The sequence below is a fragment of the Oreochromis niloticus genome, linkage group LG10 (genome assembly GCF_001858045.2).
Source record: "Oreochromis niloticus isolate F11D_XX linkage group LG10, O_niloticus_UMD_NMBU, whole genome shotgun sequence".
In the NCBI taxonomy this organism is placed as follows: Eukaryota; Metazoa; Chordata; class Actinopteri; order Cichliformes; family Cichlidae; genus Oreochromis; species Oreochromis niloticus.
Window position 1 is genome coordinate 9,946,385 of NC_031975.2, and position 26,426 is coordinate 9,972,810.

At 40.1% G+C, this 26,426-nt stretch overlaps 1 protein-coding gene across 7 annotated transcripts in view; it reads right to left on the bottom strand.

The window, feature by feature from the left end:
* The window catches only part of bbx (BBX high mobility group box domain containing), a 38,319-nt gene extending 15,772 nt beyond the window's left edge, over positions 1–22,547 (bottom strand). For 2 of the 7 annotated variants that reach the window (XM_019354889.2, XM_005453905.4), the window contains exons 1-8: positions 20,929–21,070; positions 19,547–19,622; positions 10,215–10,386; positions 9,830–10,081; positions 9,252–9,453; positions 9,100–9,167; positions 4,636–4,716; positions 3,613–3,678 (exon numbers count right to left, since the gene is read on the bottom strand). In XM_019354889.2, coding sequence (XP_019210434.1) covers positions 3,613–3,678; positions 4,636–4,716; positions 9,100–9,167; positions 9,252–9,453; positions 9,830–10,081; positions 10,215–10,386; positions 19,547–19,608 — 903 coding nt within the window. In that variant the 5' untranslated portion in view covers positions 19,609–19,622; positions 20,929–21,070. Of the gene's footprint in view, positions 1–3,612; positions 3,679–4,635; positions 4,717–9,099; positions 9,168–9,251; positions 9,454–9,829; positions 10,082–10,214; positions 10,387–19,546; positions 19,623–20,928; positions 21,079–22,414 lie in introns of those variants that run through there. The other 5 variants (XM_005453906.4, XM_005453907.4, XM_025911023.1 and 2 more) reach the window with 5 other exon arrangements.
* Positions 22,548–26,426: the final 3,879 nt, after the last annotated feature.

The following is a 26,426-nucleotide window of genomic DNA, read 5'->3' on the forward strand; positions in this document are numbered from 1 at the left end:
TTATGATAAAAAAAAAAAATCATCACAAAGAACACACATCATTTCCAAGAAAAAGTAAAATGTGTTTCTTAGTCAGCTGAATAAACTTCATTTTATAAAATGTCAGTAAATATAAAATGTTCTTATGTGGCTGCCAAATAGCCACTCAGTGAAGCACAGTTGTGAAGTCAACTCACTGTGGGTTCAGACTGTAATAGTTCATCTAGATCAGCGGTCCCCAACCTTTTTTGCCTCACGGACCGGTTTATGCCTGACAATATTTGCACGGACCGGCCTTTAAGGTGTCGCGGATAAATACAACAAAATAAAACTAGTACCGGTACCGGAAAAAAAGATTTATTCATAACACACGTGAAAAGACCCAGGAAAACAGAGTTAACGATAAAAACGATAACAAAATAACGCTGAAAACTGATAAAAAAAACCCCCTGAAAACCATACATTTCACACCTGAGCCTCAACTCTCGCGGCCCGGTACCAAACGACTCACGGACCGGTACCGGTCCGAGGCCCGGGGGTTGGGGACCGCTGATCTAGATAATATCACAAGTTCTCTGAGTAAGCCTGAGTCTGTATAGTGGAAAGGAGAGGAATATGTGACAGGCTGTCTCATTTGTCGTTTTTAATCAAATGGTTCAGATTTTTGCTATTATTCAGGTTTTTGCTGTTGTCTGTTGTCACTGATATTTGTACAATTTTCTTTAAATTATTTTCATTTTAGTTTGCTAAGTTTGCATATTTCTTTATATAAAAATCCTAATAGTGTTCGTAAAGAGACTAGCAAAAACAATATTCAAGAGCTGTTTCTGGTAAGTACTTCTGTAGATATTAGTAAAATGTTTACTAACTTAACTGTTTCAATAAACAGTGAACAAATGCACTGATAAATGCTGATTATCAACTTTTTACAGTTGTAGAAGAAGTACATATCCTAAATCATGTAAAGTATCAATATAACAGCATATGTACGTTCTGTAAAAATAAACTTTAACAAAAGTGAAAGTGCAAATATTATGCATTAAAATATACTTCAAACACTATATAATTGTTGAGTCATTAAAGTGTATACCATAGCTAGAACTAAGTCACTGTAGCTTAATCACATCATATTTGATTAGTTGATTTATATACTGTATCTAATTCTGTTACATAGGACTAGAGTTTTTAAATAGAGTTCATAATGAAATTTTTGCCTTTGTATAGTTGATCTTGTGGATTTGTAAACTTTGTGGAAGTGAAATTTGCCATTTTTTGACAGCGGGGGATTCTCTGGCTGGCTGGAGCAGCATCTAATAACCAACTTGCAAAATAAAACAAAATAAAAACAAACCAACAAACACGAAAACATCAGACATTATGATACAGACTTATAATTTGCACCAATGTTTTTTCAAAATTCTATATGCGAAAAGTGAGCGCGAGAGCCCTCGGTGCGCCTGCTCGCTGCTGTGCTGAAGTTAAAGTAAACTTTATTGTCATCTCCGCTATATACAGTCCAGTATATAGAGCAGTGCAAGTAAACAAACAATAAATATAATCGTAAAAAAATAAATATACACTTTAGGACTAGGGATAAAGGGATCGATAACAATTTAAAATTTATAATTTACATTTTCATGATTTAAAGTCTCACACACAACCTGTCGAAAGGGGAGGGGGTCCGGATGCTTCCAAATAGAGCACATTTCATTCATAATGTTGTAAATCCAAGCCCATTATGTATTCATGATTTGAATCCTGGGTTGTGCGAAATCCCAGAAATAAACCCTAGACAAAGTGAATCTGTGAACTAATGTGTAGGTCTATTAGGTTAAGTTGTGGTGATCCTCGGGTCGGGGGATGGGTGTTTATACTGGAGTGCAAAATTAAAACCAATGGAAGTCATCAGGTCCTCAGTTTAGAAAAAAGAGAAAAGAAGAGGAGGAGAAACGAGCAAAAGATACCAGAAAGCAGATGTGTCATTGGATAATGGCAGGTCATGTATCCTGACACAATCATAATCATAATCAGACTTACACATTAGTCATTACAAAAATTTATTTGAAATAATATTAAGATGCTCAAACAGAAAAACATTAAACATAAATATATAAAATATAACTATTTACAGAGAGACAGGAATAAAAAGGACCCAGCTTAAAGTGGAAGAGCCTCAGGGAGAAGGAGGAGAAAAATAAGAACATTGTTTCTGTCCTGGAAAGCCTGCTGCCTCATCAGAAAACTACTGATTGCTAGAATGAATGGCTTTGGCTGGACCTGCCCTTTTGACCTAGGTCAGAGCAGGACGTCACCAGGCTCCTGATTGGTTGTCGCGGCGCGACTTGACGCTGGAGTTCAGATTTTTCCAACTCGAGCGGTAGACGTGATAAGCGCGAATGCACAAAATGCACCACACAAACTGCAGCGTGTATTTTACTTCGCGCTTCAAACGTGTCAGTCGCTCTACTTGGTTGCGCGAATCAGGCAGAAAAGCGTTTTCGCGACGCAAATCTGCTTCTGAAGTTTCGTGCGACCCCCAGTCGCGCTTCATCGCACTCCTCCATTGACTTTACATGTAAACCTGAAGCTCTGGTTGCGTCTATCGCGTTCGGTGTAAACGCGCCCTTAGCATCGTTTTGCTGGCATGTGTATCTGTCTCTGTTTTGACCATACTTATAATTCCTAGTTCTCAATGCACACATCTTTTCCTGATCCTTGTAATATTTTTAAAAAATCATAAAACGGTATGTGATATCGTACAACAGATTAATGAGACAGTCTAAGGGGTTCCAAATATGTCTTTAATTGATTTCATTAGCATTCAAATTAGTGCTGTCAAAATTACCGCCTTAACCTATGAGATTAATGTGAAACGTTTAGTTTTTTTAAAAGAATTTCATGCAACTAATGCAGTTTTTTTCTGCAATTTCCTGTAATCTAACACCTTTAAACTCGTGAGCAGCTCTGAGGGAGGGGGCAGCATTGCGCTGTGCTGGTGTTTGGCCTGCCGGAAATGATTAGAAGAAGAAGAAGAAAAAGTAGTAGTGGTGATACCATGCTACTTGCTAACAGACGCGAGCATGGACAAGGATGGACTTTTGGGTGGAAAGTTTTACTTTAAGAAGTTGCCTGATGGCTTGTTGGATAAAACGAGAGTAACGTGCAACTATGTAACTGAGATTATTGATTAGATTGAAATTGATGGATGGATATTTACTGGGAATGATTTTGTTGTATTGCAGTGCAACTTTCACTCTAAGTCTTAATGTCTTAAAAAATTCTAGTCATCTATTTTATATTAGTAAAATTTAACTTTGAATAAGTCTTTATATTTCAACGGGTCGGAATATTTTAGCATGAAAGATATCAGTTTAAAGCTTTACAAGTCAAAGTTTTTGTGAAGAAACTGCCACCTCTTTGTAACACAGCAAATGAATAAAAGAGGTATTCGTATTGAGAAGCAGAAACACCACAGGAGAAAGAGAGATTCCTAGCAATTGATAACTGGATAGGAACTGACTGGGAGTTTTCTGTCAGTCAGCTGGGAACAGCAATTGAAATTGGCTGCATCTGTATTTCAGTTTTTAAATGAAGTTTAGTTTGGTTGCTCAATTATACTATGAAAATTCTTACCTCGGCAAGCTGGAAGAGTGCAGACTGTCTGCATAACTTTCCTTCAGGTGCTGCAGACAGCGATGACTGTGAACACACAGTAACAAGTGTGATCACACAGCTCAGCTTTCTGCTGATACCATTATTATTCAGCAACAACAACTACGAATAACAAATACAACTGTGTTGACAGTAAACCTAGAGCATTCGCAATAACTAGCATCGCTGGTGAGAATCCCTGTTATCACCAGTTTGGTTTACTCTTCTTTGCAGAATTGTTTTAACCTCCTAGGGCCTGGCGCCCACATATGGGGACATCACATTTTGGGTTGTCTAGACCACAATACTACATTTTGCTCTTTCAAATGGCTTTCAAATGAGCCATATTGCTCAAAGGGGCACAATTGTTGTTTCTCATTTTGTTTTTATACTCAGGAAAAATTCTGCTGTGTTCAGACACCAAATAAAGAGTTTTGGACATCATTATTCAATTGTGACTTTATAGTGTTCTATCAACAGTATAAAGCCCAAATAGGAAAGAGAAATTAAAAAGGCATGCCATGAAAGAGTTCGGGTCTTTGGAGGTTAATTCAGCTACACTGAAGGGTTTTCAAGCATAAATATGAGACCAAAGCATGTAATCTGAGTCCAGACTTTGAGTCTAGGGCAATAAAAAAAACATACATTTGTTTTTTGAGTTAATCACAAGTAATTAATTATTTAAATACTGGGGGCAATTTCTCAAAAAGCCAAATGCGTTTGATGAATTGACATGTGCCAGCACTGTCAGGACTCCTGCCATGACAGAAGAAGCACTGCAAAATAAAAGTGCTACATGTTTTCATTTTTTTCACATTATCGTAACCTCTGGAAAAATGATGACCTAAAGTTGTCAGTGTTGTGATTAATCAGTGGTATTGCTGGCTGGTTTTGAGTTCTAGGCCAAGCAGACCACTTTCTTGTGTTTTGGAGTAACTCCTCCCACATCTAATGACTTAGTTATGATGATCGGTACCTCTTTCATGAACTAAAATTTCAGCCTACCTCAGCCACTGGTGAAAGGGCTGACTGGACCCTGTTTTCAGAAATATCAGGCACTCTGTTTGGTATTGTCCCAGAAAACATCTGTGCACCAAATAAAGAGGGTAAAAAAACACATAAAACTAAATAACACATCAGCATTAAATGACTTTTTGAAAACTCAAACCAAAGACAGTGGTAGTTTTAATCAGAAAAATATAAAACTAATTAATGACGTAATCATATGTGAGCAACACTAATATGCCAGTACCCGAGTTGGTAAAGTAAGTTTTATTTTTGACTAGTGTATAAACTGCTATGCAACTTAATCTATATATTAGTATGTACATTATTATTTGTTGACTTCCTTTTCTATTAATAATATAAATCAGCAAAGCAAATAATATTAACTAGATATTTAAATTAATTCAGTAAATGGTTTCCTTCACTGACTGGGTCAGGTAAAGTAGGTTAGGTGCTTTCAAATATATACACACACACACACACACACACACACACGCACACACACACACACACACGCACACACACACACACACACACAAACACAGCATGGACACCTAGGTTGTCAATACAACAAGGAATGGTATGATTTTCAATCGGATATACATGTCCCTAAGGTATCGATTTGAAAATCATACCATTCCTCGAACTCGACTTGTTGTATTGACATCCCAGGTGTCAATGCTGGGTGACAACAACACCTCATCAGCCTTTTATGGCTTTGGGGTAATAAAAAAATAATAGAGGCCATCTACTGGAGAACTTGTGTATTACCACAGTGCACCTAAAATTATACTGCTTCACATTTCAAGTGGGAAGTCAGAAATCTCAGCTTCCAAATCTGAGTGCAATGCCCCCTCAATTAAGATTTGACTTAAAGAAAAGGAAGAAAGGAAGAAAAGCCCCCATCATCACTCACTTCACAATCCAAGATGGAAGTAGTGCACATTATCAGTCGTAAAACTGTGAAACGTTTTTAAATCTGTATGACTACTGTTGTGTATTTGTGACAACCCTATCCATGAACATGCTGAAGCAGTGTTTTTGGGCTGGCTTTGGGCTTTATTGCTAATGACAAATGAATGTCTCTACCTTGCTTGAAGCAAAGATATCCTCTTTTATTGCTTTTCCTAATGGAACACATTACACTGGGAAGTGACATCACTGCCAGCTATGACATTTGACTTTTGGTAAATGGAGCACAGCATTAAGGCCATAATTTGTTGGAGAAAGACATTATTTGTTGTTTTGCTGTATACCACACAGTGAATTTTAAACCAAACAATGAAAATGTGATGAAGTGCAGATTTCCAGTTCTAATTTAGTTTTAAACTTTTACAAAAGTTTGCATTAACCGTTTAGGAATTCTAGTCATTGTTTAATAGTCCCACATTCTCAGAAGCTTGAAAATAATTGGACAACTGTCTGGCAAGCAGTTTCATAGCCAAGTGAGGGCTGTTCCCTTGTTATTTTATGACAAATGAAGCAGATATAGTATTTGAAGTTGATTTAAGCTGCTAAATTTATATTCTAGAGCTTTTTACCCTATTTTTAAATACGAACCACAAATATATGTCAGTGCAAGTGAAAGAGGCCATCATTAGCTTGAAAAAGCAAAACAGACAATGAAAAAGAGAGAGCAAGAAAACGTAAGGAGTATCCAAAATCAACAATCTGGTACATACTTAAAAAGAATGAATGCACTGTCAGCAACACAACAAGGTCTGAAAGACTACGGAAAACAAAGCAGATGATTGCAGAATTCTTTACTTGGTTTAAAAAAAAAAGCTTCATAACATCTAGCCAAATCAAGAACATTTAATGAGTGATCATTGTCAAAATCTACAACCAAGAGACGCCGTGATGAATATAAATACAGTGGGGCAAACCACTGGTTATTGCCAAGAACAGGAAGGCCAGATTGGGCTTTGCCAGAAAACAGTTGAAAGAGCGTGCACACTTCTGATGAATGAAATAAGATCAACTCTGGACAGATGAAATCAAGTCAACTTTTACTGGAATGACAGGCAGATAAAACTACAGAGAAAGAGAACCAGCTCATGATCCAAACCACAACATACCAAATCATCTGTCAAATATGGTGGTGGCAATAGTTATGGTACGTGCATGTATTAGGGCTGGGCCATATTTTACCGTTCACGGTAATACCGGTACAATGTTAGGCAATGATAAGAAAATGAAATATCGCGATAGAATATGGGTAAAACGCGCATGCGCAGTGCCTTTGTTTTCATACGCCCATGGCCGAAAAAGCATGGCGGCAACGGAGAATGAGAAGGGGGAAAGCGGATTGTTGAGTGAAACGGAAGAACCAGAATTGGTTTGTAAAAATGGTGCAACTTCAGTGATGTGGAACTGGTTTGGTGTTTGTCTGTCAGATACACAACAAAGCACATTTTTTTTGTAGAACATGCAAGCGGGCCGTCGTTATTGCCGTATTTATTGGACTAAGGTGCTCATAAATCTGGGAGTAGTCTGGGTCCTAAACTCCGTCCCTTCAGATCCCAAAGTCAAACGAACACTGCAGCATCACTGAGAGTTAAAAACTGTCTAAATTCTTTCATCTTTAATAAAACGATCAGCATTGCTGATCTAACAGAGTTAGAAGTTAGCAGGAAGTTAGCAGAAGTTAGCTCGCTAGTTTCGCTAGTTACCTAAGCATGATATAGCATGTTCTGACTGAGAGATTTCTGAAAAAATTCAAACGTACAGCTCTGCTATCACTTCCAACATAAATGCAGACAGGAAACTAAACACCAGTGACGTTTGTAGGGTTACTGAAGTTGGGCTAGGTGGTATATAATGATGTGCTACGTGATTGCTAGCAACATAGCTATGTTAGCATAACATAAACAGTGAAGCTAGAGGATGAATGCTAACACTTTTCCACTCAATAAAAGTTAACGTGAAGGTTTCTGATGGTTAGAGACAAATGCAATCGCATGGCAGGGTGCTGTAAACAAACCAAACTTCAGTCAGAAGAACAACTGAGATAATCCATCCACAATACGAGGTTAGTCATTAATGTACTGCAACAACATGGGAATAGAGCAGCTGTGATAGAATACAGCATTAATGAATCAATGGTACAGAAGTGGAGGAAGCAAGAAGAATGAGTTGAATAAAGTTTGATTTATCTGACTGCTTTGTTTCACTTAATGTGCCTTATAATCCTGTGCACCTTATGGTCCAAAAAATACATATTTGACTTTTTTATTTGGCACCCTGCAGTTTAATGTTGCAAAGCACCTCTTTTTAACTTCAGTGGATATTATACATGGTTATGCTCAGGATATGTCAGCCCATTTCTACTGGAAATGCCTTTTGGTTAAACTTTCAACAAGGAATTTGCATTTGCACTAAATTTTTATATAGCCTTAATGCACATAAAAAACAGCTGCTTGTTTAAGTGAAAATAAATGGATGGGGTTTTTTTTGCACTAGTAAAGTTGTGGAGTTGTATTTTTCTCTCGCATCAATTATATCGTCAGTTATATCGTTATCGCAAATTTTAAAATATTTATCGTGATAAATATTTTTGGCCATATCGCCCTGCTCTAGCATGTATGGCTGTAAAACATGGGTGGGGGGACTCCTGGCCATAAGGGCCAGTGTCCTGCACGTTTTAGACGTGTCCTTGATCCAACACAGTTGATTTAATTGGCTAAATTACCTCCTCAACATGTCTTGAAGTTCTCCAGAGGCCTGGTAATGAACTAATCGTTTGATTCAGGCACGTTGATCCAGGGTGATATCTAAAACCTACAGGACACCAGTCCTTGAGGCCTGGAGCTCCCCACCCCTGCTGTAAAACCACGTCACTCATCTAGTACTTCTTGATTATGTGATTGCTGAAAGAAGAAGCAGGATGAATTCCTAAGGGCAACTCTCTGCTGTCTTCCAAAAATGGATCGGACAGTGCTTTACAAGGCAAATGAATAATGACCCAAAGCATACTACAAAAGTAACCCAAGGGTTTCTTAAGGAAACAAAATGGGATATTTTTCAATCTCCAAGTCAGTCAAGTAATTAGATTAGAGCATGCTTTTCACTTGCTGAAGGCAGAAAGAACCATAAGCAAGCAGGAAATGTAGGCGACTGTAGTAAAGGCCTGGAAGGGCATCTCAAGGGTTGAAGTACAGCATTTGGTGATATCCATGGATTGCGGGCTTCATTGACTACAAAGGATTAAAAACAATCCTGATATTTAAAATTATGCTAGTTTACCCAAGTAATTTCAAGTGTCCGAAAGGTATAAACCGGCTGTTTTCTGAAGAGTTAAGGCAAAACACTCGCACAATTTCTTGAATTGAAAGGTCTGCACTTATATTGATTGTTTGATTTAAAATCCACTGTGGTGGTGGACAGAAGCAAAATTGCAAAAAGTATGTCACTGTCCAACAAGTTATGGACCTAACAGTATATGTGGCTTATCGAGTGACCTACCTCTCTGTTTGTGAGGGCATGTTCCCCAGCTAGCAGCAACATGCTCAGGCCCCCCATCTTTGTAGGATCTAGTGAGGAATAGCATTAATTTACAAAACAAGCCAACATTTTATTATGTTACACTATAATAAATAATGTTTAATAATACACACCTGCCATGGCAAAGTTCAACTGTGGCATACTTTCCGTTTTGGGCACTTTTTTGGCAGTGGAGTCCTTGGATGAGTTGGAAGGAAAGGACCAAACTTTTTTGCGGGGATTGCTGACTGGCTGACAGGAAGTGCTCTTAACTGGTTTGCTGGTGGTGGGACACCACTTGTAGCCTGGGTTTGCCTTCATAAAGGCATCCTTGTACTGGAAGAACATACAGAATGAATTTGGTTATAAGCAAACCCTATAAGCAATTTAATTTTTATTTAATTGATCATTTCATTTTTATACTTTAACAAAGTATTTCTATTTCACATTATAAACTGACAAGCAAAAAGGATGGGAAAAACACCTTTATTTTTTACAAGCACTTCTTTAAGTACTACTGGCCTAGGATAGAGTACCACAGGAATGAATCCTAAAATTCAGAAATTAGTTTGCAATATTGTACTTTTAAATCACAGGAAATTGCATTTAAGCTTTAGAATTCATTCAGAAGTGGCACCACTTTGTATAGGTGACCTTGCTGAACAAAACATGGAAATATCATGAACTTCAAAGAGTCATAAAGTAGCCTCACCTCCTTGGCCATGTCAGTGTATTTCTGTTTCTCTTTGGGTTCCAGGACACCCCACCAGTCAGCCAGGATTTTGGTGGCCCCGCGATTGTCCAAGCGAGGGTGTTCTTGCCGCACCAGGGAGCGGTGGCGTTTGCAAAAGAGCAGAAAGGCATTCATTGGCCGGCGTGCCCGCTGTTCATTTGTGTCCTCCTCCACTTCCTCTGTTGTGACTTCACACTGCGAATGTCGTGTCTGGTTGCACAGCCCTGCCTGCTAATAAAAATTTAATAAATTTCTTTGATGCAATGTTGTACCATAATTTCTGTCTGATTTATTTGTCATAATCTGAAATATTAGTTATTAAGTTAGGCAGAAGGTATTACAGGAACAGTGGAAACCCACTAACCTTCACCAGCTCCTCTTCATCTTCTTCCTCTTCCTCCTCAGAGAAATCAAGAGCCTTTTTGGAGAGAAGTGGGTGCCACTGTAGGCATTTGCGCTTGGGGCGTTTGCCAGTGACCTCCCCTGCAACAGGTGGCTCCTTGCCCCTTCCTCCACCCTTCATCGTACTACTGCACCTAAAGCAAAAGAAAAGAAAAAACACATCAGAATGGGCACTATAAGTTTGTACAAAACACACAGTGAAAGCATCAAGCATGGAAGCTGTGACACTTGCTGACAAAATAGATTTTTACTGGAGTGTTATAACAATAAGATACTGTGGACAAGTAGGACAAAGGTTTACTTCAAGCTCGTGTCCCCAGACATGCAGTGCCAAGAAATAGTATTTGCCCCCTTTCTTATTTCTTTGTTATTTGGCTATGCTTCACACTGCTGCATCCTATGCTTTGTGCTGTGCTTGGTGATGTTAAGCTGCTAAGCCATAGAAAACCATTTCATGAAGATCTCTATGCACTGTTCTTGAGCTAAAGTTCATATGAAGTTTGGAGGTCTGCAGTGAATGACTATGCAGAATGTTGTCAACCTATGTGCATGTGCCTCAGCAACCGCTGACCTCGGTCTCTGATTTTACTCGGTCTACCACTTCACGGTTGAGTTGCTGTTGTACCCAATCGCAGCCACTTTATAGGACTAACAGTTGACTGTGTAATATTTAATAGCAAGGAAATTTCACAACTGGACTTGTTACACAGGTGGCATACTATCACAGTACCACACTGAAATTCACCGAGTTCCTGAGAGTGAAACATTCTTTCACAAATGTTTGTAAAAGCACTCTGCATGCCTAGATGCTTGATTTTATACACCTCTGTGTGTTTGGTACACCAAAATTAAATCGTCTGGAGGTACAAGTAAATTTATTTCATTCCCCACTTGCCCTGTGAATCTTGCCTCTACTAGAGACCTGAGAGCTAGAGAGCGCTGTGCAGTATCTTCGCTGTTCCTTCAATGTTGGACAGAGATCTCTGAGCTACTCGCCCAGTTTAAGGGGTCCCGGTCCCAAGTGCTCAAATTACCACTGGACCCGCTGTTGCCTTCACCCTACACATCTCTTAACTTCTCTTTTAACCCTTGGCGTTTTTAAGCTTCTTGTGTTCCTTAGCTAAATCTATCGTTACAGCCTACTTCTTCTTCTTATCCACCACTACTATGTCCAATTGGTTTGCTATCACCAGTTTGTCCATCTATATCAAGAAGTCCCACAGGATCTTAGCTCAGTCATTCTCGACCACCCTAGGGGGCGTCTCTCATTTTACCTTGGGACTTCTAGGGCATAACTGGCACAGATATTACTGTATACTATGCCACCTAATTTGTTATGGCATTCCATGTATGCCCTCTCTGCTAGCATCTTGAACCCTACTGGTATCTGGGGTCTGGTGTAGCAACATCTATGTATCTTGTGCTTAGAAGCTGTTCTTGTGCTGCCACTATTACTGCCTCTGTGCTGTCTTTCAGTCCATCTATGACTATCCAGAGTTGGGACCAGGAAGCAGAGTTGCAGTCTTACACGCCTCTCTGCAGCTTCTCTCCTCCTGCTACCCCCCCAAAAACCCATCTCCATTGAGACCGTGTCAGCTCCCAAAAAGACAAAAAACAAACTAAAAACCAGCAATAAACAACTTAAACATAAAAAAATCACAAAGAAAGAACAATACAGTATCCACATCTGAACCAAAGAGTAAAACAGTGAAATGTGGATTATTAAATATTAGGTCTCTCTTCTCCAAGTCTCTGTTAGTACATGACTTAATAATTGATCAACAAATCGATTTACTCTGCCTTACAGAAACCTGGTTGCAGCAGGATGAGTATGTTAGTTTAAATGAATCAACACCCCCGAGTCATTCTAACTACCAGAAATCTCGAAGCACAGGCCGAGGGGGCGGTGTGGCAGCAATTTTTCACACCAGCCTATTAATTAACGAAAGACCAAGACAGACTTTTAATTCATCCTGATGCTTAGCCTTGTCCAACCCAGCTGTAAAACTCAGAAACCAGTCTTACTTGTTATTATCTATCGTCCACCTGGGCCTTACACAGAGTTTCTCTCTGATTTCTCAGACTTTTTATCTGATTTAGTGCTCAGCTCAGATAAATTAATTATTGTGGGTGATTTTAACATCCATGTAGATGCTAAAAATGACAGCCTCAACATCGCATTTAATCTGTTATTAGACTCAATTGGCTTCTCTCAAAATGTAAGAGAACCCACCCACCACTTTAATCACACTCTAGATCTTGTTTTAACATATGGCATAGAAACTGAACATTTAACAGTGTTTCCTGAAAACCCTCTGCTGTCTGATCATTTCCTGATAACATTCACATTTACAATAATTGATTACACAGCAATGGAGAGTAGACTTTATCAAAGTAGATGTCTTTCTGAAAGTGCTGTAACTAAGTTTAAGAATATAATCCACCCACTGTTATCATCTTCAATGCCCTGTACCAACATAGAGCAGAGCAGCTATCTGAACGCTACTCCGACAGAGGTCGATTATCTTGTTAATAATTTCACCTCCTCACTACGTACGACTCTGGATACTGTAGCTCCTGTGAAAACTAAGGCCTCAAATCAGAAGTACCTGACTCCGTGGTATAATTCTCAAACACGTAGCCTAAAGCAGATAACTCGTAAGCTGGAGAGGAAATGGCGTGTCACAAATTTAGAGGATCATCATTTAGCCTGGAGAAATAGTTTGCTGCTTTATAAGAAAGCCCTCCGCAAAGCCAGAACATCTTACTATTCGTCACTGATTGAAGAAAATAAGAACAACCCCAGGTTTCTCTTCAGCACTGTAGCCAGGCTGACAAAAAGTCAGAGCTCTACTGAGCCAACAATCCCTTTAACCTTAACTAGTAATGACTTCATGAACTTCTTCACAAATAAAATTTTTATCATTAGAGAAAAAATTACCAATAATCATCCCACAGATGTAATCTTATCTACAGCTACTTTTAGTACCATTGATGTTAAGTTAGACTCTTTTTCTCCAATTGATCTTTCTGAGTTAACTTCAATAATTAATTCCTCCAAACCATCAACGTGTCTTTTAGACCCCATTCCTACAAAACTGCTCAAAGAAGCCCTGCCATTAATTAATTCTTCAATCTTAAATATGATCAACCTATCTCTAATAATCGGCTATGTACCACAGGCCTTCAAGGTGGCTGTAGTTAAACCTTTACTTAAAAAGCCATCTCTAGACCCAGCTGTCCTAGCTAATTATAGGCCAATCTCCAACCTTCCTTTCATATCAAAAATCCTTGAAAGAGTAGTTGTCAAACAGCTAACAGATCATCTGCAGAGGAATGGCTTATCTGAAGAGTTTCAGTCAGGTTTCAGAGCTCATCACAGCACAGAAACAGCTTTAGTGAAGGTTACAAATGATCTTCTTATGGCCTCTGACAGTGGACTCATCTCTGTGCTTGTCCTGCTAGACCTTAGTGCTGCGTTTGATACTGTTGATCATAATATCCTATTAGAGCGATTAGAACATGCTGTAGGTATTACAGGTACTGTGCTGCAGTGGTTTGTATCATATCTATCTAATAGACTCCAATTTGTTCAAGTAAATGGAGAGTCCTCTTCACACACTAAGGTCAATTATGGTGTTCCACAGGGTTCAGTGCTAGGACCAATTCTATTTACATTATACATGCTTCCCCTAGGCAGCATCATTAGAAGACATAGCATAAATTTTCACTGCTATGCAGATGACACGCAGCTCTATCTATCCATGAAGCCAGGTAACACACACCAATTAGTTATACTGCAGGAATGTCTTAACCTCCTAAGACCCGAACTCTTCCACGACATGCATTTTTAATTTCACTTCGATATTTGGGCATATTGGGGCCCGATGAATGTAAAAACAAAGAATTACCAGATTATTTTTTTTACCTTATTTTTGTTTTTAAGAAAAATAAGAGCCACATATGAGGATATTCGTTTAAAATTTTGATAGAACAGTAGCAGTATAATGTCCTCCTAAGTGGATATCAGGCCCATGTAGAGTAAAATTGAGTATTTTGGTCTAAATAACCCAAAATGTGATGTCCACATATGTGGACGGCAGGTCCTAGGAGGTTAAAGACATAAAGACCTGGATGGCCGCTAACTTTCTGCTTCTTAATTCAGATAAAACTGAGGTTATTGTACTTGGCCCTGAAAATCTTAGAAATATGGTATCTAACCAGATTCTTACTCTGGATGGCATTACCTTGGCCTCCAGTAATGCTGTGAGGAACCTTGGAGTCATTTTTGACCAGGACATGTCCTTCAATGCACATATTAAACAACTATGTAAGACTGCTTTCTTCCATTTGCGCAACATCTCTAAAATTAGAAATATCCTGTCTCAGAGTGACGCTGAAAAACTAGTTCATGCATTTATTACTTCCAGGCTGGACTACTGTAATTCTTTATTATCAGGATGTCCTAAAAACTTGCTGAAAAGCCTTCAGCTGATCCAAAATGCTGCAGCAAGGGTACTGACAGGGACTAGAAAGAGAGAGCATATTTCTCCTGTTTTGGCTTCCCTTCATTGGCTTCCTGTTAAATCCAGAATTGAATTCAAAATCCTGCTCCTCACATACAAGGTCTTAAATAATCAGGCCCCATCTTATCTTAATGACCTTGTAGTGCCATATCACCCTATTAGAGCACTTCGCTCTCACTCTGCAGGCCTACTTGCTGTCCCTAGAGTATTTAAAAGTAGAATGGGAGGGAGAGCCTTCAGTTTTCAGGCCCCTCTTCTGTGGAACCAGCTTCCAGTTTGGATTCGGGAGACAGACACTATCTCTACTTTCAAGATTAGGCTTAAAACTTTCCTTTTTGCTAAAGCATATAGTTAGGGCTGGACCAGGTGACCCTGAATCCTCCCTTAGTTATGCTGCAATAGACGTAAGCTGCCGGGGATTCCCATGATGCATTGAGTTTTTCCTTTCCAGTCACCTTTCTCACTCACTATGTGTTAATAGACCTCTCTGCATCGAATCATATCTGTTATTAATCTCTGTCTCTCTTCCACAGCATGTCTTTCATTCTGTTTTCCTTCTCTCACCCCAACCGATCGCAGCAGATGGCCGCCCCTCCCTGAGCCTGGTTCTGCCAGAGGATTCTTCCTGTTAAAAGGGAGTTTTTCCTTCCCACTGTCGCCAAAGTGCTTGCTCATAGGGGGTCATATGATTGTTGGGTTTTTCTCTGTATTTATTATTGTGCTATCTACTGTACAATATAAAGCGCCTTGAGGCGACTTTTGTTGTGATTTGGCGCTATATAAATAAAATTGAATTGAATTGAATTGAATTGAATTGAATTTAGTGGTTGCGGCTAGCAGCCTCTCCATAATGTCCATTTGCCTGTGGGACTACAAGGTACTTATAGCTGACTTGAATTTCTATAACCTTCCCTCTCTGCAATCCCCTCAGTTCTGACTACTTTTCCTCTCTTTGTTACCATCCAACTAAACTTCTCCAGTTCGAATGGTATTCCAATGTCAGTGTCATTGCGGTAGATCTTAATGATATGAAACACTGAAACGGTGTCTCAGTCACTCTTGGTATACAGCTTGAGGTCATCCACGTGGAGGAAGTGGCTAGTGTTTGCTCCATTCCGTAGTTGGTATCCGTAGCCAGTCTTGTTTATGATCTGACTAAGGGGAATCAGGTCTATGTAGAACAGCAGTGGGGACAGGTAAATCCCAGACTTGATGGTGATTTTTGTATTTGGCTTGAAGGTGTTCCTGGGATCTGCTGGAGTGCCTAGCTTGGGAGTCATCGCACCAAGTGCTCCGATTACGACTGGGACCACCTGTTGCCTTCACCCTCCACATCTTCTCGAGCTCTTCTCTGAGCCCTTGGTATATCTCAAGCTTCTCATGTTCCTTCTTCCTGATGTTGCTGTCATTCGGAACTGCTACATCTATCACTACGGCCATCTTCTTCTATTTGTCTACCACCACTATGTCCGGTTGGTTAGCCATCGCTATTTTGTCCGTCTGTATCTGGAAGTCCCACAGGACCTTAGCTCGGGCATTCTCCACCACCCTTACCATATCCGGCACAGATGTTTCTGTATACTATGCCAGCCACTTGGTTTCGGCGTTTCATGTATGCCCCTGTTTCTGTGCTGCCACTTCCTCTATCTGCCGGTGGTACATACTGTGCAGGGGGCTATCCTTCCATGATTGTTCTTCCTCTTTCTTGGGTTTCTGCTGACTGAGGTATTCACTGATCATGCAGTTGGTCTTGGCCATCTTCCTAATGTACTCATGGATGTTCGTTGTCCCATTCTGGACCGTGGTACTGACACTCACCAGTCCCAGCCTCCTTCCTTCCGCTTAGCATACAGCCTCAGGGTGCTGGACTTGAGGTGAAACACTCCATGCATGGTCAGGAGCTTCCTGGTCTTGATGTCAGTGGCTTCTATCTCCTCCTTTTGCCAGCTTATTGTCCCAGCAGGGTAACTGATCACGGGCAGGGTGTAGGTGTTGATAGCCGGGATTTTGTTCTTACTGTTCAGTTGACTCCTCAGGACTTGCCTGAACCCTCTGCAGGTAATTAGTGGCCTCTTCGTGGGTCCTATTTACCTGTGGGATCACTAGGTACTTTTAGCTGTCCTCAATGTCTGCAATGTTACCTTTTGGTATTTCAGTCATCTCAGTTCTGACTACGTTCCCTCTCTTTGTTACCATCTGATTACAGTTCCCCAGTCCGAATGACATTCCAGTGTCATTGCTGTAGATCCTGGTGGTTTGGATCAGTGTATCGATGTTTCATTCACTCTTGGCATACAGCTTGATGTCATCCATGTAAAGAAGGTTCCTGATAATTGCTCCATTCCATAGTTGGTATCCATAACCAGTCTTGTCAATGACCTAACTAAGGGAGTTCAGGCCTAACCTTTGCTGCTCATGTTTTTCCATCAGTCTCTCCAGTACTTGAGGCTGATTCACTATCCAAAAATGTTGTCTTCTTCTGTAAATTTATTTTTATGAATGATAATGGTAAGCGCTAAGCTTCCTGACAAACACATTACCTTTCTTGCAAGTAATAAAAGTAATAATAAAAGTATATATTTGTATCAGTGAGATGAGTCACACATGACTGAGCTCATCTAGTCTTGTTCCTTTCATCTAAGAAATACTGTAAAAATCAAACCTTTACTGTTACCCAAGTATTTAGACGCCAAGAGCAGGAATGACGGCTGAACACTGAGAGTCCAATGATAAAGGGGACTGATAGTGAGTTTAGCACCGTGACATGACCAGATCGAAAAGCATGTTACATATATTAGTAAAGATTTCTATATTATGAATCTGGGCCTTCATAGGGTCTCAATAGAGACCCCACAGTACATTTCTTTTTCTTGTTGTTCAATTAATATTAACGGTTCGTTGTATGGCTGATGTTCTGGACAGCTGTAATGTTTATTTAATGTTCACATATTTAGGTTCCTGGAGTGGACTGATACCTACTGCCTAAAGAAGAACCAAACAGTCGTAGCATGGATAGTGGCAGGATAGAAGTTATTTCATTTAGTGTAAATAGTCTGTTGAACCAGATAAAAAGTAGTAAAATTTTAAGAAAAATGAGGAAAGAAAAAGCACATGAATAAGAAAAAGAATGGATTTTCCAAATGTATTTTCATTTGTAAATCTTCTAGTTTTGGTGCAGTACCACGTGATATAATAAAAGAGACCTTAATAAATAATTTTAAAACTTTTCCCATATTTAATATGACATATAACCTGTACAATTCAACTGGAAAAAACAAACACACCTTTTAGGGAAAAAATATAAAATGAAAAACATACAATGAGCTGGTTGCAAAAGTGTGCGTACCCTTAAAACAACACTTTGTTGAAGCACCTTTTGATTTAACCACAGCAATCAGTCTTCTTGCGTACACACATGCCATCAACTAAAGACAGCCTGATTCACCACAAATAAAGTTCAGCTGTCCTAGTAAGATTTTTTCTGACATTTACTCAGTTGTTTGATACAGGAAAAGGCCATGGTTCACGGGGAATTCACAAAGCATCAAAGAGATCTAAAGGGATCTCTTGAAGGTATCAGTAACGTGAACGATACAGAAAAATGTTCATGGTGCCAGTTTAGCTCAGTGGGTGAGCAGGCATCCAGGTGGCACCTGGCCAGAAAGTAGCGGCCTGAGACCAACCTGCAGCCCTTTGGTGCATGTCTTCCCCGCTTTCCTGTCTTTCTACACTGTCTCTATCCAAAAAAGGCTAAAATGCCAAAAGAAAACAACATTACATATATCATGGAACACAGTGACCCAAATTTTTTTATGTCTGCTAGATAGATGACTATGAAGAAGACTTTCAACTTTGAAGACAACAAAACTCAAGGATCCCACGAATACATGCAAAAACAACAAAAGAATGATTTCACCATAAAAAAAATAAAGTTTTGAAATGGTCCACCAGTACCCAGAGTCTGTGGGGCAACCTGAAGACATAAGAGATGACCTCACAATGCCAAAGATTTGGAGCATTTTTGCAAGGAAGAGTGGACAAATATTGCCAACTCGAGATGTGCCATCCTGATAGACTCTTACCAATAAGACTGAATGATGCGAATACAACGTATCAGTTTAAGGGTGTGCAAAGTTATGTAACCATTTTTAAACATTTTAAATATTTTTAAAACAGATTTGTTTTTCAATTCAACTGAGCAGGTTATAGGTTACATTTTAACAGGAATGTGTACATTTTAAATGTACTGTACCTCCTTGGGACCAATTTCTCTTAAAAAATTAAAACTGACAGTCTAATTATTTTTTCATGTAACAATTTCAGTGTCACCCTCTTATTCTAGTGCACTGCTGGTATTTGTAAATAAATATAATGACATCATAATCTCTGGTACAAATTCTAATTCGGAAGTTCTATTTCATTCTAGGGGAAGTGCACCCTTAGTCGTAGACTATTATGAAGAGCTGCCAAGTGAAATCATCATTTTAATAAAATGGCACCACTGTGTTCAGCTGTAGTTCTCTTACTACATTTTAATGTTTTACACACAAACCAGGCGAATTACTGAACATTATAAATTTATCCTCTCTGTTTATTTTCACTTGCTGATGTTTAATTTTTCCACGTTTGCACTTCTGGATGTGTATCAAACATGAGGCAAATTAAATTACCATTCAATGAATGAATGATGTAATGACTGTGAACCACAGCTAGACTAGATGCCAGCAGTTGCTTTTATGAATGTTGTGTGGAAAACAGGAATACTTACTGAAGAAAATTATAGAAATGCTGTATGAGTGATGAAGATGAATCTGTCACAGCCTTTGTCATGCAATGACGATGACCTATAAAACACAAGACACCGCTCTCAGTCATGTTTTACACTTCCATTTCTGCAATGATTCTGCAACACCATGAGCTTGATTGAGTGAAAAACTGTATGCAAAACAAATTTAACAGCGCATTAGTGAGTAAACACTGAATAGCACGAGACCCCACCAGCGTCAAAATATCGAGGGGCATTGTCTCATTTCAATGAATTCGCCCTTGTAGCCAGAACAAGACATGTAGGCCAAAACCCTTTGACCACCGGGTTCATTTCATCTAACTGCCCCGAATTAAGGAGGCACAGTTGCAGTGACTAGTTTGCTACGCCGTGGTCTCAGGTAAATCTGCTGATCCCTGATCGGACTGTCTGTGTTGAGAGTACCGATGTACTGTATCGAGCCTCGTGAACAGTAACGCCACAAAATATGCGAGCTGCGTGAATAAACGACCCGTTCGTCCATTTAACACGCTTCTACCTCTAAGCACACATTTGTTTTAAAATCTGCGTGCAAAATGTCGACGTAAGCCTTGACAAGACAGACAAGCAAAATGCGAGTCCATCTTGCTTTGGTTTAGAGGAGGAAAAAACCCAAGTACGGTACAGTAGTGGGGATATTTCACTCCTGTCAAACTCCCCGACAATGTCGCCGAAAATGCCTCCCACACCAAGAAGGAAAACAATCTCTCTGGTTAATTAAAGTGGGAATTTTTTAACCGGGCACATGCATCTGTGGTCAGTGTTTTGCACAGCAGTAGTTCTATTTCCTCACACTGTTACTAGGAATAAAAGTAGCTAGTTAGCTTGCTAGCTGTGCTAACTGAACGCGTTACGCTTTTAATGTGCAATAGTTTCCAATACTGTAAAAAAGGGATCGAGCAGCTGTTACCAAAGACACCGACACAAACTGGATTTCACGTATTTGTGCTGTTTCAACTGTTCCTTTACATACAACGCAGGACTGTGGCCATGTATTTGATGCGGATAGGAGGAGGAGGAGGAGGCGGCGGGGGCATACCACCTCACCGTGAAACAGTTGCCATTTATTTTACACGGCGTTTTGAAACAGAACTGAGGAAATACCTGGCAGCACCCTAACCGTGACAACACTGTATGCTTTCTAACAATGGTTAGCAATGAGATGTGGACGAGGGAAAAACATGAAAAGCACAAGCCAGCAGGCGGACATCATGTCCAAACAGCGATTAGAACAATTTTCGGTGTGAGTGACTGAGAGGCTGACAAAACAGCGACTGCTTTTTCACGTAAAAAACATAGAACCACACGTTCTCTGTCATGACCACTCCCTTAACGTCTGAACATACCTCCGATATTCTGCTCAAGTACCGAAGGGGGCTCTCATCACTGGCGCCGTCCACCTTTTTAACTTATTGACACATCATAACAGTTCTGCACTGGCTGTACGAAAGCAAGCGAGGTCAAGTCGATTCAAATAACACCAACAGAAACAGGAAGTGGTGTTATTTATCATTAAAATAAAATAACTTCACATATTTCAGCAAAAATATATAAATCTTCACTCCAGGTACTGGACAAAGTCTCGAAAACATTTTGTATTTATTTAGATTATCTAAGACTGCCAGCTTTGACGTGTGATCCATGCTCTTCTGCTTATCCAATTCAGGGTCACAGGGGGCTTGGAGAGTATCCCACCTGCTACAGGGTAAGACCTGGACAGGATGCGCACAGATCAAGGACCAGGGTTGTAAAATTTTTCTGGAGGAATCTGCCAAAGGTCTGGGATAATATTGTAATAGTTCATATAAAAGAATTAGTTTGAATTAATTATGGAAATGCTGTATGAGTGATGAAGATGAATCTGCCACAGACATGACGTATGAATATAAAAGACACTGTTCTCAGTCATTTTTTTTTTACACTGCAACAATTCTGCAACACCATTAGCTTGATTGGGGAAAAATGTATGTAAATGACATTTAACAGCGCATTAGGGAGTAACAAGCCCCACAAGTGAGCACAAGGCCCCACTAATTAGCTTTTATATATATACAATTTATACACACACACACACACACACACAGAGTATATATTGCCAAATACTTTCTTGTCATAGGAATTATTAACTTCTTCAGTTTTACTTGTGACACATTAATAAACAAAAACTTTCCCATTTTGCCCTAGGACTTAACAACGTCCATCTTTCTCTAAAATATTAATTTAAACAGTATCCTCCCCTTGTCTTGCGAACAGCAATTTCATGTTATAAAAATATAAAACATTACCGTCAATTGAAAGCTTTTATTTCATAACAGAAACCGGATGTCTACCTTGTTATTCTCTAGAACTTTATTGTGGTACAGAAACGCAGGACTTAACCAGATGATGAATGCTACTGTCGGCGAAGGCGACACATTAAACTGCTTCAACCCACGATAATAACACCGTTACGCGTTCAATCTGGGAAAAACACACACTTTTTCAGTCACTCAATGTAACAGAAATCACTTTCGTTTTCCTCGAGATGGGAGAAAATTCATATCTCATCTATTCCCTCCCCTCCCCCGGTTTCCGAAGTGCTCATTCACAGATTGGCCTGTACTCGCCAACACCATCCTTCACTTAACTTTATATCTTTGAGCTCAGCCTGGGTGTCAAAGGTCACCGAAAAGCTGCGGTTGCACGTAAAAACACAGATAACTACGTACTTACCGCTGTTCCAATCAATATCGGCCGAGTGACTACTTCTTATAAGCTTCCTGGGCGTTTGCGCGTGATAACTGATTCAAAAATGTTCTATTGTTATATACCAGTGGGGTTAAAGATACGTACCTGTCAAAAGCACCACATGACACGGCTAGTCAGCTGCATGATTCTTCTTTGACAGCTTTAGCCGAGAAACTATCAACAGTTTTACAGAATTCTGTACGACCGAAAAGAGCCACCCCGTCATGCAATTCCGTACGTGAATGGACACCGTTTTTGATTGACGGGTTGTCTTCGCCAATTAGAATCGTTGTTATATTGTAGCGTTTAGAGACTGTGCAAAGTCCTCAAGATTAATGTGGATAAAATTACTCATAAACAATGCAAAATATCGTTAATATCGTCACACTGAGTTTCTGTAGTATTCATAAGAGGAAGTGCACTGCTCTGTGGTGTTTTATTCTTCATTTTTGTGGAAATGTAGAGAAAACATGTAGATACATTGTGTGTGTGTGTGGCAAAGATACACACACACAATGTATCAATTTGTCCCCTTACTGATGTTACAGTAAGGGGGACAAATTAGAGAGAAAAAAACCCCTCAACCTTTAACCTTCCAAACACGAACACACACACACAGATTCAGGGCTTATTATTGTAATAAACAAAGTTGTGACCTGTCAGAAAACCGAAAATGAGACACTGTCACACAAGTTAAGGTCAGAAACCCTATTTTACAACCCAGATTTTAAAATGAGGACTTCTCAAATCAAATCAAGTCGCTTTTATTGTCACATCACATTACTGCAGCACATGTGAGTTAAATTCTTGTGTGCAAGCTTCACAAGCAACAGTGGTGTGCAAAATCCAAGAAACTTATTGTGCAAATGGAATGCCATATATGTACTATATGGAGTGCATAAATGTCTGGTAAGTGAAAGTGAGGTGTTTATGAAGTGTTCAGCCGTCTGTTGACCTGATGGAAAAAGATGTCCCTCAGTCTGCTGGTTCAGGACCAGATACTGCAGTACCTTCTGCCTGACGGAAGTAGTTTGAACAGTTTATGGCTGGGGTGACTGGAGTCTTTGATGATCCTTCCCGCTTTCCTCAGGCACCACTTCTTGTAGATCTCCTGGAGGGAGGGAAGCTCCCCTCCAGTTTTCCATTCAGAACACCGCACCACTCTCTGGAGAGCTTTGCAGTTATAGGCTGTTGCCATACTAAGTGGTGCTGCATCCAGTGAGGATGCTCTCAATGGCACAGTGGTAGAAGGTCCTGAGGATGTGGGGGCTCATGCTGAATCTCTTCAGTCTCCTGAGAAAGAAGAGGCCTGCTGCGCCTTCTTCACTGTTTTGTTCGTGTGAACAGACCATGTGAGATCCTCTGCCAGATGTACACCTAGGAAACGGAAGCTGCTCACTCTCTCCACAGCAGCGTCGTTGATGGTGATGATGGGGTGTGTGCTTCTCTACATCTCTGGAAGTCACTAGCCACTATCAACTCCTTTGTCTTTGTGATGTTGAGGGTAAGATGGTTCTCTTAGCACCAGTCTGTCAGGGCGCTGACCTCCTAAGACCCACCACTGTTGTGTCGTCCGCAAACTTCACAGTGATGTTGGAGTTGCATGTGGCCATGCAGTCGTAGGTGTAGAGTGAGTACAGGAGAGGGCTCAGTACACACTCCTGTGGAGCACTAGTGCTCATTATAACGGGGGATGAGGTGATGCTGCCCAGTCTGACCACTTGGCGTCTATCAGACAGGAAGTTAAGGGTTCCAGCTGCAGAGAAAGCTGCTCAATCCTAGATGCTGCAGTTTTCTGTCTAGCTTCAAGGGAACGATGGTATTGAATATTGAGCTGAAATCTACAAACAGCTTTTCTCCAGGTGCAAGAGGGTAGTATGTAGTGTCAGGGCATCATCAGTGAACCTGTTGTGGCGGTATGCAAATTGTAGAGGGTCCAGTGAGTTGGGTAGTGCAGAGCAGGTGAAGTCCCTGACCAGCCTCTCAAAAGATTTGCTCACTATGGGGGTCAGGGCTACCGGTCGCCAGTTGTTCAGTGATGAGATGGTGAAAGATTTAGTTACAGGGACGATGGTGGCCGTTTTGAAGCAGGTTGGCACTGCAGACAGACAGCGAGAGGGAAAGGTTGAAGATGTGTGTAAACACTCCAGCCAGCTAAGCCGTGCATGACTTGAGGACCGTCCGCACCACTTCTAACAGAGATTGAGAGGGGGCTATAGTTCCCGGGAAATGACAAATATGTCCATACCAGTTATACAGTTTAAAATACACACCATTCTTAAAAGGGATCTTTACACTACAAACCAACTACATGGAATTTAATGACACTGCACTAGGGATGGGAATTGATGAGAATCAATATCACTTATCAATTTAATTCCTTATAGATTCTCATTGGGTTCTCACTGGCTCCACTTTGAGAGTCACCACTATCTCTCAGCAGCACAACAAAGAAATTGCATTCATGCAAATTCATTGCATGCTGTGTGGTAAAATGTTTGTTCATGTTGGAGGTATTTTCGCTCTTTCTTGTGATCAGTGTTGGGGTCGTTACTCAAAAAAAGTAAAGTATTAACAAATTACACAGAAAACAGTGATTAAAAGTAATGGAGGATATTACTTAATTAGTCACAGGAGAAAGTTCATTATACTACTCATTCGATTACTATTGTTTTAGGCATCGAACTTTTTCCAGTTCAATGACTGATAACATGTCATTGAGCCAGACACTGAAGGAGGGAGGAGCAGCGGACTTCCATTCCTTTAGAATAAGTCTTTTCGCAGTCATCATTCCGAAATCGATTGGCACCCGCACAATCGCAGGGATAGTTCTGGAATGTACACAGCCAAAAACTGCAATTTCTGGATTGGGTGAGATGGAAATCCCATAAGCTTTAGAGCCTGGTCCAAATATTATGGACCAGAAATCGGTCAATGAGGGGCAATGCCAGAAAGCGTGAGCCAATGTGCTCTCTGATGTTTTACATCTGTCACATATGGGGGAAGCTGAAGGATAAATTTTGTGTAGCCGAACCTTGGAGTAATGTAGCCGATGGACATTTTTAAATTGTATTAATTGATGTCTGCTGTTAACAGAGCAGGAATGAATTTTTGATAGGCATTTGTCCGACATTGATTTTGATATATCCATGCCCAATTCCTACCTCCAAGCGTCTCTTATCCTCGTAGTCTGCACTTCAATGCTGTCATCAAACAAATGTACAATTGTAGAAATCAAATGTTTGGAGTAAGGGGGGCTCAGGAGCACCTTAAAAAGGTTATGTTCATGTGGAAAATCTTGGTAATTCTTCATACTGGATTGCATAAAATGCCTGATTTGTAGGTAACGGTAAAAACGTAAATGCGGTAAATTGAACTTTTGCTTAAGCTGATTAAATGATGCAAATTTTCCATCTATATAAAGATCTTTGAATTTGATTAAGCCCTTCTCCTTCCAAACATAGTAGGATTTATCATCCCAAGGAGGCAAAAAGGCATGGTTATCACATATTGGTGCCTGCACAGAGGAGTTTGGCAGTTCGAAAAAAACTCTAATTTGGTTTAAAATCCGCACAGATTGTTTCGGAACAAACCCCAGTTTCTTAAGACTCTCAGCCCTCCCTACTTTTGAGAAAAGCAGGGCCTCTAGAGAGCAGTCCCTTACAATGTCAGCCTCCATTTTAACCCAAAGGAGGATGTTGGAATTACCAAGATCTGGGGATGTCTGGTGCCAGAAGGTCAAGGCTCTTAGATTTGCAGCCCAGTAATAATTAGGGATGGGTATCGTTTAGGTTTTATCCGATACCGGTGCCAAACCGGTACTTTTGAAACGGTGCCGGTGCTTAAACGGTGCTCAAACCGGTGCTTAAAGAATGGAGAACACAAAATTGGTCCAAAAACCTCTCATATTCAGCTGTTTTTTTTGTAAAAAGATAACAATGTTAGCCTTTTCTGCAGCTATAGGGCATATATGGTATCACTCTTGGCTGGAAGCAGTGCTTAAACAATGGAAAAAACACAAACTTTGTCCAAAAACCTCTCATGTTTAACTGTTTTCCACTTTTTCTTTGGTCATTTTAGCCTTTTTGGCCAGGGTGAAGGGAGTATCTGCCATCAA